Source organism: Acanthaster planci, linkage group LG03 (genome assembly GCF_054643075.1).
Source record: "Acanthaster planci isolate LZ-2023a linkage group LG03, COTS_SCS, whole genome shotgun sequence".
Taxonomy (NCBI): Eukaryota; Metazoa; Echinodermata; class Asteroidea; order Valvatida; family Acanthasteridae; genus Acanthaster; species Acanthaster planci.
Window position 1 is genome coordinate 25,484,751 of NC_141779.1, and position 16,839 is coordinate 25,501,589.

The 16,839-nt window shown below is 39.3% G+C and overlaps 1 protein-coding gene across 2 annotated transcripts in view; it reads left to right on the top strand.

The window, feature by feature from the left end:
• The window catches only part of LOC110981068 (diacylglycerol lipase-alpha-like), a 43,453-nt gene extending 26,752 nt beyond the window's left edge, over positions 1–16,701 (top strand). Inside the window, exons 7-16 of one of the 2 annotated variants that reach the window (XM_022238277.2) lie at positions 303–427; positions 1,040–1,562; positions 6,706–6,867; positions 7,937–8,017; positions 8,956–9,098; positions 9,657–9,798; positions 10,183–10,394; positions 10,797–10,923; positions 12,159–12,978; positions 14,218–16,701. In XM_022238277.2, coding sequence (XP_022093969.1) covers positions 303–427; positions 1,040–1,562; positions 6,706–6,867; positions 7,937–8,017; positions 8,956–9,098; positions 9,657–9,798; positions 10,183–10,394; positions 10,797–10,923; positions 12,159–12,978; positions 14,218–14,564 — 2,682 coding nt within the window. In that variant the 3' untranslated portion in view covers positions 14,565–16,701. The remainder of the gene's footprint in view (positions 1–302; positions 428–1,039; positions 1,563–6,705; positions 6,868–7,936; positions 8,018–8,955; positions 9,099–9,656; positions 9,799–10,182; positions 10,395–10,796; positions 10,924–12,158; positions 12,979–14,217) is intronic. The other variant, XM_022238278.2, reaches the window with a different exon arrangement.
• The last annotated feature ends 138 nt before the right edge of the window (positions 16,702–16,839 follow it).

Genomic DNA, 16,839 nt, shown 5'->3' on the forward strand with positions numbered 1-16,839 from the left:
AAAGAGAATTTAGGGAATTAGTTTCAAATTTAGTTTAATGTTTTGTGAAGTAAAAGTATGGAGTAAAGAGAAGACAGTTATTTATGTAATTGAATGTTGATGAAAGAATTAACATAGATACAATCCAAAATGAATATTTTGATAATCCTGTTGCTACGTTAAACAAACTGAAGTAGTTATTTTCTTCATAGGCTTTTCTGAAATGATAAAATTCAAATTATTCTACGGTTGATAAATGTAGTCTTCATGTAAGTCTCATCCCTTCATAGCAAGATTTACCCATTTCTTTCTTTCATCTATAGGATGAAAGCCAAGAATTTGAGGAGTTGATTTATTACTTCAAGTACGCAGCTGCAGCATATGGTTGGCCTGTCTATGCAATGTTCCATCCAGGCAAGGGATGTTGTCATCTCATTGGAAGATGTTTGTGAGTGAAACTGTCTCATATGGAACTCTCAGGAATGGATTATTGGTGCCAGTGTTGTACATTGTCTGTGGACATCGGTGATCTACTTTTATCATCTTTTTTGCCTGCTCGTGTGGATCTGACAATTATTCGTAGCACTGGTGGCAAAAATTGCAATGTTGGCCACAACATACCTTTTTGGATGCAACCTGATTTGAAAAATGGTTGATTATGAATGAGTTTGAGATGTGATGTAGCATGTGACTGCCACCGCTCTGTTGGGTTCTTCATTTGTGTGAGCTTGTCTAGTTTGTGTATGACATTGTTTCTTTATTCGTTATTGGGCCTCACAGTTCGCCTGTGAAGTGCCAACAAAGTTTTGGAGGTCTGTACCTGTTTAGATTTGATAGGAAATTTTAAGATCTTTACCAAAGCAGTGGCCAAAATCAAAGAGTTTTTTGAGGGTGGAATGCAGTCTTGATTTCCAATACATGTTTAAAGAACTTAGCTTCATGATAAGACCACTTGATGAGTTGCAGTTATTCTGCAGTCCTAGGCATGCATCACTCAAGTTCCAAATTACCCATTTACATTAAAGAAATCCACCTTTTATTTCTTTGTTTGACTAACAAGGTGTTGCCGATCTGCAAATAGCTTTGAATATCTGGACTTAACCGATGACAGCTGCTGTGGATGCAACTTTACAGCCCTCAAGAAGCTCAGCGGACTTGAAGATGCTGATGTCGTCTATGCTACATTCCACTCAGCGGTTAGTAACCGGCTCCATGAGAACCCTCACAGTCTCAGCACTGAGTTTGGGCTGGATACAGAAGGCCTGACTCTGGTTGGGGCAACGGCTGCTGATAACAAACAGAGCTCCAAAGGAGGAACCATGACTTACGAGTCCGGAATTTGTCTAGAAACAAGTTTGACGTTCCAAGAGGAGATGGATGAACGTTGTCTAAGAGAAGGCAAAGTCAGCAGAGGAGGAGGAGGTGGCCCAGTGAACAAACGAGGGTGCTGTTGCAAGGGCTGTGCACGTTGGTCATTTCCATCATGCATGGCGTGTCTGTGCCTACCCACATCCTTAAGTTGTCCCCCTTCCCAGCATTCATCTGTCACCAACAGTGCTGAGAATGTGGAATCAGCCTCCACGGTATGGCTCCCCTTTCACCTGACCAAAAAAAATATGCACAAATTGCTTAGTAATCACTCATTACAGGTTATTTTTCAAAGACTGCTTTTATGAATTGTATATTTTCTTTTGAAAAGTACAGCGTCATCTTAATGATGTGAATTAAGTGTTGACCTTGAGTGATATCTGAAGTGATGTAATGTGTGATTGCCTTGCTGTTTAAAAATTTCTTTTTTCTTTTGAAACTTTTCTTTCTACATAAGTTTTGAGTTACAGAAATTTTGCCAGTGCTGTTTTTCTGTCAGATATTTGGTTTTTGCATGACACAGGTGCAATGTATTCTGATAATCGGAAGTCATTTTGACCATATATTTTGACCATTTGCCCCCGTGGTTTTCAACAGTACCAATGGCCCACTTGTCAAACTAAATGTACCACATCGAGATGGGATTTTAGCTCAGAAATTTCCTGAAAATGTTCGAGGGCATGACATTTTCAATCTTTGTTGAATCTTTCTCAAAGGCAGAAGAAAATTAGCCGCTTAAATGTCAACAATGAAATCAATATGTGCTTTACACTGCTGAGGCAAATAGCTGTCATCATCAATCTTCAAAGTCCTCTTCCTAGTGATCTCTGATGCTGTTCACCATTCAAGCCCCACTCAAGATATTCCTTAAGGCAATAGTACTTACAGATTTAGTTACAGACAATGGAGACTTACAAGAACAGGCAGCCTAGGCACTCAGCACTGTCCCACTTCAGAGAAGAAGGAGACGTTTGTCTATGTTATTGATTTTGAGAGAGTATAATTAGTTCAGTGGCTTAAAATGCCAGTTGATCTCCAGCTAACGTAACACCAGATGTTTCTGGAATGTGTTACATTTATTACATCATTCATGTATCAATCTTGTACTGCCAAATATACATGTAAATGTGTTCAGCTCATCTGAAACTGTGTAAATTAAGGGAATAAATGTGCTTTTCCGGTCTTGAACAGTCATTAAGAATTGATCATGAGAATAAATGCTGCTAATACCTCAGCCCAAGGCAAAGGACTTCATCAGCATTCATTCCCCTGAGCTGATCTGAAGTGAACACTTAAGACCAGCGAAGCACACTTTTGCTCCCATTCATAAATATTTTTTAAGTCAGAAAGTCAAAACAAGTCTTAAAATATTAAATTTTCAATGATTTTGTCCAGTAATTTTTACTACTTTTTTCTAAACCCTTCGAGCCTTTAAAAAAATTGGGACCAAAACATTATTGGGACAGATTTTTTGTCCCTACAACTCTGTCTCAATTTTCTAAACGAAAAATGATCCCCTCAACATGGAAATGGCCTCAGGCAACACACACACCTCTAAATCTGAAATAGAAGCGACATGTATTGTACTTACAAGTCCATATGCATGGTCTTCAAAAGAAGCGGAAAAAGCACCATCAATCCTATTTCTACCCTTCCATACCCACCTGTTTATACATGTACATGTATGTACATGTACATGTATGTTACAAGTCTGAAGGTTCACATTGCAAGGAAGGAAGAAGTCATGACAAGGTTGACACTGCTCTACCATAGAGCTACAAACCCAGCTCTATGGCTGTACCATAGAGCTACAAACCCAGCTCTATGGCTGTACCATAGAGCTACAAACCCAGAACCCAGCTCTATGGCTGTACCATAGAGCTACAAACCCAGCTCTATGGCTGTACCATAGAGCTACAAACCCAGCTCTATGGCTGTACCATAGAGCTACAAACCCAGCTCTATGGCTGTACCATAGAGCTACAAACCCAGCTCTATGGCTGTACCATAGAGCTACAAACCCAGCTCTCTATGGCTGTACCATAGAGCTACAAACCCAGCTCTCTATGGCTGTACCATAGAGCTACAAACCCAGCTCTATGGCTGTACCATAGAGCTACAAACCCAGCTCTATGGCTGTACCATAGAGCTACAAAGCCAGCTCTATGGCTGTACCATAGAGCTACAAAGCCAGCTCTATGGCTGTACCATAGAGCTACAAAGCCAGCTCTATGGCTGTACCATAGAGCTACAAACCCAGCTCTATGGCTGTACCATAGAGCTACAAACCCAGCTCTATGGCTGTACCATAGAGCTACAAACCCAGCTCTATGGCTGTACCATAGAGCTACAAACCCAGCTCTATGGCTGTACCATGGAGCTACAAACCCAGCTCTATGGCTGTACCATAGAGCTACAAACCCAGCTCTATGGCTGTACCATAGAGCTACAAACCCAGCTCTATGGCTGTACCATAGAGCTACAAACCCAGCTCTATGGCTGTACCATGTCATGACTCTTCCCTTCCTTACATGTAAACATTCCAAAGCCACCTTGTTGGGTCCGTTGGCTCATGAACAAGGAAAAAATGGCTGTGACTGTGGTCGTTTGAAGTTGATAATGGAAAATACTGCTGGAAGTAAAATCAATTCAGCTTGGTTCGGTACATGATACCAAGTAAAGAGGAAGATGTTTGAAAGGATCGCCTAGCAACCATAGCCCTTACATCACATTATTCCATTATTACATGTACATGCAATCTGATTACTGTTATTGCTATGTGTTCTCCTCTTTGTTCCTTGGAAACTTTTGGTATTTTGCTTTTTGCATGCGGCTGACTTTGGTTGCTGATTAATGCATGTGATATGAAGCTTGCATCTGCTGTAGTTGTGTGGCTGTGGATTGGAAGTATTGCAATAGTACATGTATTCTTGGTGCTTGGTTTTGCATGATTGGATATTCTTTGTAAGTCTTTTTATGTTTTGTCATGTATTGTGCTGTGCGTGTATGGATTTGTGTTTTTATGTTAGCATCAGCATGTACTTGAGACTCATAACAGGAGACATATCATGTTCTGAAAGTTGGAACCATTAAAGGTACATTTACATGTAGTATTACAGATAAGATTTTATTGCTAAATCAATACCATTTCACCCTGGGAAGGATCATATACATGTTCATGTAGTTTTGCTTTTGAGAGAGTTAAAAATAGAACAATATGTAGAAAAGCTTTTTTCTTTTATTTTGATTGAATTTTTGGAAGGTGGCTGGTCTGCGTGGATGTTTCATATAGACAATTCTGAAATAATTGATGTAAATTGTAAGGTTCGTCCTTTATAATGATTGACAAAGTTCTCTGTTCTGCTGTAGCATAGAGAGATCTTTGAGTTTCATGCCAATCTGAAAGTCCTCTCGTTTTATGTATATTGGAAATTTTTTTTGGGGGGGGGTTGGAGCTTGGGATGGCATACTTGTCAGTCCTTCATATTTCATGTTAATATTCCAAACAATGACATTCCATGTTTTGTTATCCGTCGGCATATATAGTCATTTGAATCAAAAAGTTTTGACTTCATTCCTTTCCCAATACATGAGATTTTTTTTAATTTTCAGAAATTCCAAACCAGGCTTTTCTCTACCATTGTACTTCCATGTACACGTTCCTCTTTCCTTGAAATCAGATGATATGCGTATCAACACAAGTTCCTCAGATACAGTAGCTTCAAACGATTTGGCTAAATTCCTTAGTCACTGTTCACACTTTCATTATAATGGTTATGTGCTTCTAGTTAGTGAAATGTGAACTATTTCTGCTGCTTGCTAAGTTGTCATTAATGTACATGTATGTGCTGTAATGACTACCTCAAGTCTCTGTTGCCGTTATATTTGTTGTTTCCATTTGCAAGTTGTCTTTCTTGACGTTGTTGAGGGTTTAATGGTTTGAGCTACATGTTCAGTTAACTTGATGAGTTAGTATTGAGTGATTACTAACATTTGTTGCTCCATCACTGCTGTTGATTGTCTATAGCTTGTTCTTCCCCACCATCACCTCATTGCTTGGAGTTAAATTCTAACGAGTTTGCCACCACCATTCATCACCCTCCTCCTCTCCTCTCTGCTGACCATCCCCTCTTGAGAATCGAACATTCCAACCAACTGCAAGGGTGCATACATTATGAGTGGGTGATTCCACTCAGCTGTAGGTGTGTGGGTAAAGCACGTTGGGTAAGGCAAATCATTTTTATTGCTGCCTTTTGTAGTGTAATGAAAAGCATTATGGAATTGAAGCGGTTGTTAACAATAATGCTTAATATTGGCCCTTATGCAAATAACTGCTTATTAATGCAAATTAACTGCTATGGGCATGGATAAAAATTTTAATGCTTTTATTTTCCCGGTATTTTTGAAAAGTCAATTCATGCATTTATCAAAAGTACCAGGCGGTAGGGTGAGAAAATGCTTTTAAAAGATACCATTTTTGTAATATGCTTTAAGCTTGCACTAGACCTTTGCAGTATTTGTTTTCTAACACTTGGCCTGTAATTTATGTCTTGTTTATGCTTTTTCTGTTTTTACTTTATTTGATCTGGTGGGGATGCATCCCTTGTTCGGATTTTGCAGGTAAGAGCTTGATTGTTTTTAATTATATTCTCTTTCTCTGTTTTTTTGTTTGTTTGTTTTAAATTTTGTTAATGAAAAGGGTTATTGGTTGTGGAAATGACCGGAATCAATGTGCTGATATCACTTGTAAACTATTAATGCAGCAATTTATTTTAATTGCTGAAATGAAAGATGCATGCTACTTTTAACTTGTTGCTTTTTTTAAACTAAGGTTTGCATTCTTTTTTGTTTGTGTGATGTTGCTTTTTAATGTTCAAAAGAGGTCACTTATTAATATTTGAATTTGGACATTTTTTTCTTGAAGTACATGTATATCATTCTTTACACCAACTAACAAAGTCTGCTTGCAAACTATTCCGTTGAAACATGGCCAGTCATTATCAGGATTAATTTTGCCCCAAATGACTATCAGAAATCAGTTTTACAGTTGCTTCACTAATTGGACTCAAACCAAATTCCCTCCAACTATTGCAGATGCTCCAACCTTAGCTAGCCATTCCAAATCTAATGTGGCAATGGGTACTGTATTAAACTGTTGATTGCTACTTGTAATCAGTAGTTATTGACCTCAAGATTCAAATGTACATCTCCCTGATGCATCACTGTTCCAACATCTTTTGTACATGTGTTAAGGATCTCTCCTAGAGCTCCTTTACCAAATGTCAACATGGTAGTTTTAACCAGAGCCTTTCATGACCATAATCAGTAATGAGAATGAGAAATCTTGTCTTTGGCCAGGTGTGGGAGACCCCATTCTATGTTGCTTTAGACCACTCTAGACGTAAGGTGATTGTGGCAGTACGAGGTACATTATCAATGCAGGATTGGCTGACGGATCTATCTGCTGATATATCTGAGATTCCACTGGACAACTGCCCAAATGATTGGTTTGGCCACAAGGTGGGTGGGGCTACCTACATCAAGACACCTCCTCTGGTCACCTCCTCTCCCCACACCCACTTGTTTGAAACGTTTCCCCTTAAAAAAGATTGCTAATGGTACTTGTATCGTACTCGCACTAAGACTTATGGATATCGTTCATTCAAGTATGCATCACCATCGCTGTGGAACTCTCTCCCACACCATATCAGAATTATCAAAAATGAAAACGAATTTAAGTCACTACTTAAAACTCACCTGTTTCATTAATTGCTTTATTTCATAATATTACTGTGAAGCGCATCGAGATGTTCTATGTGATGCGCTATATAAGAAATGTGTTATTATTATCATTAATGTGGTCTTGACCACTGAGTTACTATCAATGTGACTTCAAGGTGCAAATAACTGAAGATGCGTGCATATCTATCAGGACTGTAATAAGTACCTGAGGAAGGGATATCTGACTATCAAAATGTGGCCCTTTGTATTTCCTGAAACTTTTGCACAATCTGGAAAGACTCAACAACATATCATGAGTCAGTTGTCAGTTAAAGAATAAACCATGTTTCTGCATCCAACAGATGTCTGTAAAATGCTCAGAACTTCTGATTTAGTTTTGGTTTTCACAGAGAAAACTTTAACACAGGGTAATTGGCAAGGGAATTTTGTAATGGAAAAAGGTTGAATATGTGGCTCAAATGATAGTTCAATGGGTGTTAGGTCATAATAAGAAATGGGCACCTAGTTAATCATATCTCATGAGAGCATGCATCGTCTACAACCAAAATTAATACAAGAAGTGAACAAAATCTGGGGAAAACATGAATGAGTGCAGTTGAGTGCTTGTTTGAAGTGCTCATTACACAAGTCCTACATGTAGGTGCTGGTGACAGCACATGTTGTTTACAGTATACACCTTATTATGGAGCCAGTAGGTACCCATTATCCACTGACTGCCTACCACCATAGGAAAGCACACACATGAACAAAAGTGTCAGTACAGAGGTTGGAGGTCTATATGCACTGCTAAGATAGTTGCCAAATCCTGTCACACTGTTTGCTTTTGTTGTATCCCATGTTACTTCAGGGCATGGTTGGAGCAGCAGTAAACATTAAGAAAAAACTCCTAGATGAGATGATTTTGTCAAGGGCATTCTCCCACGATCCTGTAAGTGATGTAGGTGCTGTGTAACGAATGAATTTTGAACTGAAACTATCACATTCTATAAATTACATAGCCTATGCAGCGCTGATGGACAACTGTGATGTTATTTGGTAATTCTAGTATTGTTTGTTAGAAGTCAATATGCAGGCAAACTTAATTGAGCAATTTTACAAGCATTTGAATTGCTGGTACCAGCTGTGTTCGTCAGCATTGAGTGAGCAGGGTGAAGCTGGCTTCTTTTTTTTTTTTTGGTTAGATGACAGAAGACAGAAGTTTTCATGATTTACATGTATTTAACCACTTCATGCCGGGGCAATTTTCAACGTTGAGGATGCTGGGCCGGCATGACTATCATTTTTTCCGTTTTCAAAATCCTTCAACAATTCATCATTCCATTTAACAGTCGTTTATAGCCGCACAGAGTAATCTTTAGGCACTGCTCTAAGTTGACAGGTGACCTTCATTGATGCCCGAATATTTCAGCCAGGCCTGCAGCCTTGTAAACAGAGCCCAGATTGTGCGGTGTTATACAACTGTCTTTTGTTCACGAACCTGGCTCAGTGCACTGCTGACCTCTTTTCAATAGGGGCCAGATTAGCATGCAGCGGTGCTGTGTGGCTCATCGCTGCGGTGGTGGAGAGCTTTTGTCCCCGGTGGTAATCCGCTTGCTCTAAATACCCCAAACCCTGGTATACGGTTTCAAAATAACGCTGGATTATCACCACTTTTGAGAGTGAAAAATGCCGGTAATGCCCAGCAGCCTGGTCTTTTGTTCGGAGTACGGTCTTTTGTTACAGGGCCCTGTTTCCTTTGTCCGAGGTCGGAGACCCCGGCTGGTAGTGGTTAACACCCCAGAAATGTTTTTGTATTCAGTAATGTTAGCTTCCAGCTGTTTTCTTTTTTTTCTGATGAAATGTATTTAATTGTGAAATTCTTGACAGGAAAGAGGTTCTCAGAACTACGACCTGGTTCTGGTTGGTCACTCACTGGGAGCGGGCACAGTATCAATACTCAGTATCCTGCTGAGACCAGACTACCCTAAACTACAATGCTATGCCTACTCACCTCCTGGGGGACTGCTCAGGTGAGTTGTCCTGCATTTCCAGTAAGATATTGGCCAGTCCAATGATGGTGTCAGTGAGCATTGTTAGTGGCCCCTTCAGTGGCAAAAAGCACCGTGTTAGGTTTGTACAGGGTGACTCAGAGGCATGAAAGGTTTGATATTGGTTATGACTTTCCTAGATAAAATATTTTGTTTATACCTCGAGCACAACCAAGAGAGGGCACAATTTTCACAGCAGCGGAGGCTCCTTTTTTGGGAACTGCACTTTGCTGGTTCACAACCAACTATGAGATACATGTGTTGTAGTCGCATTGCTACCAACAAAATTAACACTCTCAACTAACATGGCTCTTCTCAACCAATGGGCAGGGGGAGGGTGCTTCTGCTCCAGGCAGATAGTTTCAGCTGTTTCTTTTGTCCAAAGATTCTTCTCCGCATCACTGTACAATAAGGACTCTTTTAAGCCCTTTCATTTGATTTTTAAGAATGAAAGATTGCATATCCATTTTGCATATTTTACCAGATGGGTTCAGCTTAATTGATTGTAATTTACATGTACTAATACCTATTCCTCCACAGTATGCCGGTTGTCGAGTACACCAAAGAGTTTGTGACATCTCTTGTCATTGGTAAAGACATTGTTACAAGGGTTGGTCTGTCACAGATGGAGTGCTTACGAGCAGATCTTCTGGACTGCATCAAGAGAAGCACAGACACAAAGGTACCTCACAGGAGTAGCATTCTTAATGTCTCTCCATCTAGATTCTTATGGTTTGTGAGATACTGCAGTACTGTCGTATTAACACAATAGTTCAAACAAATTTGTTGGATTTTAGCAAGCTGACTGTTGACTCTATGTAACCCTTTCAACCACTGGTAATTTTGTTTCTACCAGTGGTTAACTAGAAATAAGTAGAAGATCCATTACAACAGGTGTTGATCCCTCAGTCTGTGTTGGTATTAAACAGTTCTGTCACAACCACAGTTTTTGCTGGATGTTTTGCCACATTACCAATAGTATTTGTAGATTGTGGAAGTTTCCAGGACATTTCAATATTATGGCTCACATCAAAGTTTAATTCTTGGCACTGTCTGTCATACACAGTGGAGAATCATCTTTGATGGCTTACTTTGCTGTCGGGAAATCAACCCTAAGAATCTGACTCCTCGAGACTCAACTGACTCGTCACCGTCTCCTCCAAGAATGACCAAAGCTGTTCATCCTACCAACCTGTCGCTTCTACTCACCACCCATAATCCTTTGTACCCACCGGGCAGGATCATGCAGATTGTCCGGACCAATCCAAAGAGAGAAGGGTAAGTTAGAAATTGCAAGCTGATTGACAGAGAAACGCCATATGTCATTATATACAGCAATGGAGGCTTTGATCAATTCTGGATGGATCAAAATCCACTGCTTTACAAAACAATTCTAGTAAATTTTCCTGTTCTTTTTTAGCATAGCTATCCTAATTAGTGTCTTCACTCTGATCCCTTGCAAGTCTTTAAATTGAAAAGGGCAAAGGAAATTCCAGATTTGAGTACAAGGAGGAAAATCCATGAAACTGTAGCAGAGAAATCCTGTGGAATCAGGTACATACACAGGGGTTGACAAAGTCAGTCCACACGGTATGGCCCCTGGCTGAAATCAAGAGATAGAAGGTATCAAAGGAAAATGACAACACTAACCTGACTGTCTGTGCTTTTGTCATATGGTAGACTGGACAAGAGAGACTGTGCATGGTTTGCTGTATGGCGTGACAACACAGCCTTTGATCAAGTGTTGATATCACCAGTCATGATAGGAGACCATCTACCGAAGAATGTTATGACTGCCTTACACAAGGTAATTACACACACCCTAGGTGATGAGCTTTCATGCTCTTGCCATTTCTAAAATTTGGCTTCATCTGTATCTTTGACTCTATGCCCTACTCTCAAGAGTTACACTTGTAAGAAATGAAATTTTGAGTCAGACTTGTAAGCAATGACCTTCTGAGTCTCACTTGTAAGCAATGACATTCTAAGTCACACTTGTAAGCAGTGACCAGAGTCAGCCTTGTAAGCAATGACCTTTTCAGTTACACTCGTAAGTAATGACCTCCCGAGTCACACTTTTAAGCCATGACCTCCTGAACCACATTTGTAAGCAATGACATTCTAAGTCACACTTGTAAGCAATGGCATTCTAAGTCACGCTTGTAAACAATGACATTCTAAGTCACACTTGTAAGCTATGACCTGAGTCAGACTTGTAAGCAATGACCTGAGTCAGGCTTGTAAGCAATGATCTCTTGAGTCACACTTGTAAGTAATGATTCCCAAGTTACACATGTAAGCAGTGACCTCCCAAGTCACATTTGTAAGCAATGACCTTCTGAGTCACACATGTAAGCAGTGACCTTCTGAGTCACACTTACATAAGCATTGCCCCCACTCCTGACCCTGCTCAGAAACAGAAAAGGAAAAAATCTAGTGATAGTCCACCTTTTTCAGTGCTGTTAGCAAACCATTGAATGCCCCCTCTCCAGAAAATGAGGACACCCCTCATTTGTCTCCCTGCAAAGTGTACCCCAGTTATGCCACTACAAAATACCTCATTCCAACATCACTTCAGGCCCCTTGGAGCCCACGTTCTGCTGCAGAAGTATTCAATCCTTTGATGTGAAGCCAAACTTATGAGTTTTCTCATGTAGTTTACGCATTAAAGCCCCCATCATATAGACTATTCTAATGGCAGAGACTATTCTGAAGCCAAAGTTTGGAAATATCAGTTTAAATCATATAACCTAATAATTCAGAGTCCTGTTTTTCCAAGCCTCTGAGTATCATTGCTCAGATTTTTTTCTTAAATTAGCAAAAAAATGTATTCTGTACTTGACACTTTGAAGAGGAGTCTGACGGTTTGTGAAATAGACCATATTTTGTTGTCCAACAATAAATATAACGGTAGTAATCAGGATTACTTGGTGGTTTAGTCAATTATATATGTAGTAATGTTATCAAAAATAGTCACCCTTCTGTTTACATTGAAACTCATAAAGTGATTTCAATGGTTTTCTTTTTTTTTTGGCTTAACAGTGCTTGCAGTATGGGAGACTTCATGGCTGTCCAAATATTTCTGGCCAGCAGGGCAATAGACCATCAAGTTCGCCTCATCGACAGCTAAAGAAGGGCAGAGATAAGATGGAGACTCCATCCTCTGGTCAGTCGTCACCATCATCTTGTCTTGTCTTGAACCCTAGAAGCTATGGTGACACTGGGCCTGATATGAACAGCAATATGGTCCCTTCAGCTAGCCAAGTGAAGACAGGCCCACAATCCACGCTGAATGTGCCACAAAGTCATCTTGGTTTGGGGCACCAGACTGGTATGCAGAGAACAGCGAGCTCTTCCCCGGTTTATGCATCATATGAAAGTCTACCAAAGACCCCAACAGCTGATGGTAGAGCACCACTTGCCCGCTTTGATACCATGTCAGAGGTGGGATCAGTGTCGTCGTTTCATAGTGCAACAGTGGAGGAAGTAAAGCCACAGCAAACACACAGAATGCATGATGGTTACTGCTATTATGTGGATGAGGATTTAAAATCTCCTGTGAATTCATTTCAGCTGCATCCTAGAATTGACAACAGTCCCAATTCAAACACTAACAATCAAATTGTCACAACAGCATTTGTGGAGCCCAAGCCAGATCGAACAAGTACCAGCTTGTCAGACAAAGTTTTGCTGCATCGGGATGGAAGTACCAAAGTCATGGATCGCTATGGCAACTTGAAAGGTAGAACATCCACAAATGATCGCTATAGGTTGACCTATGATAGTGGGTCACAGAGTTCAGTGAACAAAGATCCTACTGTTCGACCAGAACAACTCAGCCTGATTGATAAGAATGAACATAGTAAGTATGACAGCCATGGGGTTAGATTTAGTTTAATTTAACTACATGTAAATAATTTGAATCCAATCCCTTGAAAACAAGTTTTTGCTTTTTTCCCTGTTTAGCACACATGTTCTTCCCCAATATTTTCTCCAAGTCCTCTTTCCGTCTGCTGGCTTGATATAACTGATGAAGTGTTTTTGAAAAATCATAAAATCAAATCTGATATGATGTTTGTTAGAGTTTTAGACTCAAGTCACTTGACTTGGACTGGAGTCGCTATGTTTGTGACTCATGACTTGACTTGTAACTATCAGTTTTTGACTTCTGCCCTGACTTGGACTTGCGCATGATGACTTGTTACCAAGACAAGTCATAAAACCACTCAATCAAACCCATTAAAGTTTTGAATTAGGTCTATCAAGTTATGCTATGTGTTCTTAAAATAATCAGCATCAGACTTTGTTCAGCTTGTGACTTCTACCTTGATCTTGTCTGCCTAAGGCCACATCTGAATCACTCGGCTGTGGCTTGAAATCACATCCATCTATGGCCATGGCTTGCCACTACCATTGACTTATGCATAATTTCCGGCCATAGCCAAGTGAACATTCAGATGCAGCCCATTGTCAGAGCCTTTGTCTGGGTATCAGAGCCCTCAATAACATCCTCATAGCTCATTGACAGAGCTGGCAGTCATGTAGTCATGTTAATGGTAAGTATTTGGTATCACTTGACAATTGTTCAAGTATTACTGTACATGATACAATACTGTGAAAGTGTACATAGGTGTGGTACACCTAGAAATTGTTATCGCCCAAGAAAGTGCATGTACATGTAACTAATCAAGCAAGTCAAGTTCATTTGTCTGAAACTTGTAAGTCTTAAGTTGCAGGCGCAGTTTTTTTAGGGGGGACTTTGGGAGGGCTTTAACCCCCCCATGAAAAAATGAAACAGCAGTAGTGAAAGTTAAAAGGTGAAGTGATGTACGTGTGAAGGTTTAGCCCCCCCCAGAAATGGCTCTGGAACCATGCCTGTTCAGTTGATGCCTGGCCCTGTTAATGCTCATTACAGCTAGATAACATAATACGCGACTTGACTTGTACTTGGACAAAAATACATGACTTGCTTGTGTTTGCACCAAAGTGACTTGACTTAACTTGACCTGTGATCAAATGACTTGCGACTTGACTTAAGCTTGCACAAATTGACTTGCTGCCATCTTTGATGTTTGTGAATTGATGATTTGTCAATTACCAGGCTTTGGATCAACAGAGAATTTGTCATCAGACCATAGTTCCAGCTTACCAGAGGCTCTCCTTGGTCAGGCATACACACATTATCACTCCCTCTCTATAGACAGTAGTAGTCCTGACTTTGAAGATGACATCCCCTCCCCTATCCCCCACCTTCAACAAGATGGTACATTCCAACATGGTGGTGTTCCCATGGAAACCACAGGGCTCCTACATAAGCGAAATGACAGCAGTGTTGTCACCATGGAAATGGACCAAGTCCGTGATGCTGAGAGGAAACAAGGCCCCAGCATGACTCCATCTGATAGAGTGAGGCTTTTACGAGAAAAATATGGGGAGACAAAATGTTAATAGATTGTTCTCAGAACTAGGTTACAGTTTCTAACAGAATGAAAAGTTAAATACTAGTTGCTTTCTTCATAAGCAAATTACAGATCTTCCCCTGGTGATTGTAAAATTGCATCTCACAGTAACTGCATGAAATGTTTTATTTGTCACTAAGAAAGTACTATACATAATCAGATTTTTAAATCATTTCGCTGTTGCATTATTTAAGTTATTTATGTCTTATAGAGAAGTTGCATTTTTATGTACATATCATTTATGTACATCTTCTTATAGTTTCTTTAAATGTACATTTCTGAATAATTTGTTTATTTGGGGTTGGACTTTTATGCATATTTGATCATTTTGTCTTTCCTTTCTGACTTTCTGATACAAAGTGCGAGCAACTCCTAAACTACATGTCTGTAAAGATATTTGACTCAAGTGTAAATTACAAGTCATGATGCAACTAATAGCCAACTTTTTTCAACTTAATGCTTCTAAACTTATTTGAACAAAGTCATTTTCATTCACTGAGGGTCAACAATTTTGGAAACATCTCTGTGATACCTAATTTGATTCCATACGTTATAGTGCCCTTGGTCTGTATATTGTGGGGGGGTTTTTAACGTATAGTGTTTCTGATGAGACAATTATTCCGAGTTTCTCCGAGTTCCATAGTCACAATCAAATCACTTCTACCTCTGCTTTGTATATATGGCGGTCATGATTTATGAAGTGATATTTCAACAGAAACATTTGTCCAAAAGAGTGAAGAAATACATTTTGTTCAAACCTAAACACTCTGGAAATGTTGGAATTCTTCCCGGCAGATGCAGCTGCTGATCAGTACTGCCATTTTTTCCCGTGAAATTGAATCAAATGTGCCTTATAATCATCAAAATAATTGTGCATACCCAAAATATAAACACGATGCGTTTGAATTCCGACATCTTTTTTTATGAAGGCTACGGTACAATACTTTAGAGTTGCCTAAATCTGTGTGAAATCCTTTGAAAATGAACCATTTGCTGTGGCAACAATGAATGGAATCAGTATGTTTATACGTGTTTGTTGAGAAGCATTTCAAAATTTTACAGTTTGTAAACTGAAAAGGCTTTAAAGATGTCCTTTGAGAATAGAATTTAGTACAGTGAAATATAGAAGGTAACATTTGCAACTCTAGTGTAACTTGGTTTGTCTCTTGTATTACATTGGCTATTCCTTTGAAGATATACATACAGTGTACTTCAAATGTAGTTTCTGCACTGCCAAACTGCATTGGTCTTTGTTGGAAAATTTACATGGCTTTTGAATGGTTTATTTGAAAATACTGGTACGTGTGTGTGTTTCCTTAAAGGGTTTAGTAAACTTTGCCAAAGAATATTAAAGTTTAACCTTGTATGTTATTTATGTGTGTTTTGTATTTAATAGCTTTTCAAATTTTGAAAATGAAAGCGGTTCTCAGCATTACCGTTCAGTGTTTTATGATGTTGAAGTCAAGGTATTCGGTAAAGTTCTGGAAACAGTAGATTTTTATGGGTAATGAAGGTGATAAACAACCAGCATAGAACGCCATGTTGAGTACCAAAGTTTGTCAATCCACATAATTAGGTATCTTTATTAGGTTTATAAAGGGCTTCATGTATTGTAATCTGTTATTTATATTCTTGACCAAATTAAATCTCATCACCATGATATTAGAGGGAGCAATTCAATGGATCCATTATGCACGCCAATTTTCTTGGTGAAGTAAAACGAAGACTGGAACCAGTACATATCCAGTTGGATGCATTCTGCTTTTCACCTGGGTTCAGTCTCATGGCTGTGCTTACCACAGGATTCTGCGCTTAAAGTCACAATGCTGAGCTTACAGGCCCAACACAAAAATTCCTTGCTAACCTGTGAAATACGCTAACCGGTAGCTTTCTGCTATAGTTAACTGTGATTCTTCAGTAATGCAAAGCCATGAAATTGGGCCCTTTTGTGTTCATGTAGTTCATTGGATGTTAGGGAATATTTTCCATGATTTCTAACATTTAGATGTACTTACCAGTTACAATGTACTTTGAAATTTCCCACTTCACAGTCTCTGTGGTTTACCATAAATTACAAGTTATCAGTTCTCATGATGCGGAATAATAAAACTGTTTATTAATATGAATTGGATCATGGGAAAATTTTGTTTATATCTTGTGTCATTACCAACCTTTGTTGAGAAAAAGTAAAGAGCTTAATATCTGGATGAACATTGGAATGTGAGAGCCAAACTGTTCAACTTGTTTTCTGTGCAGATTTTATA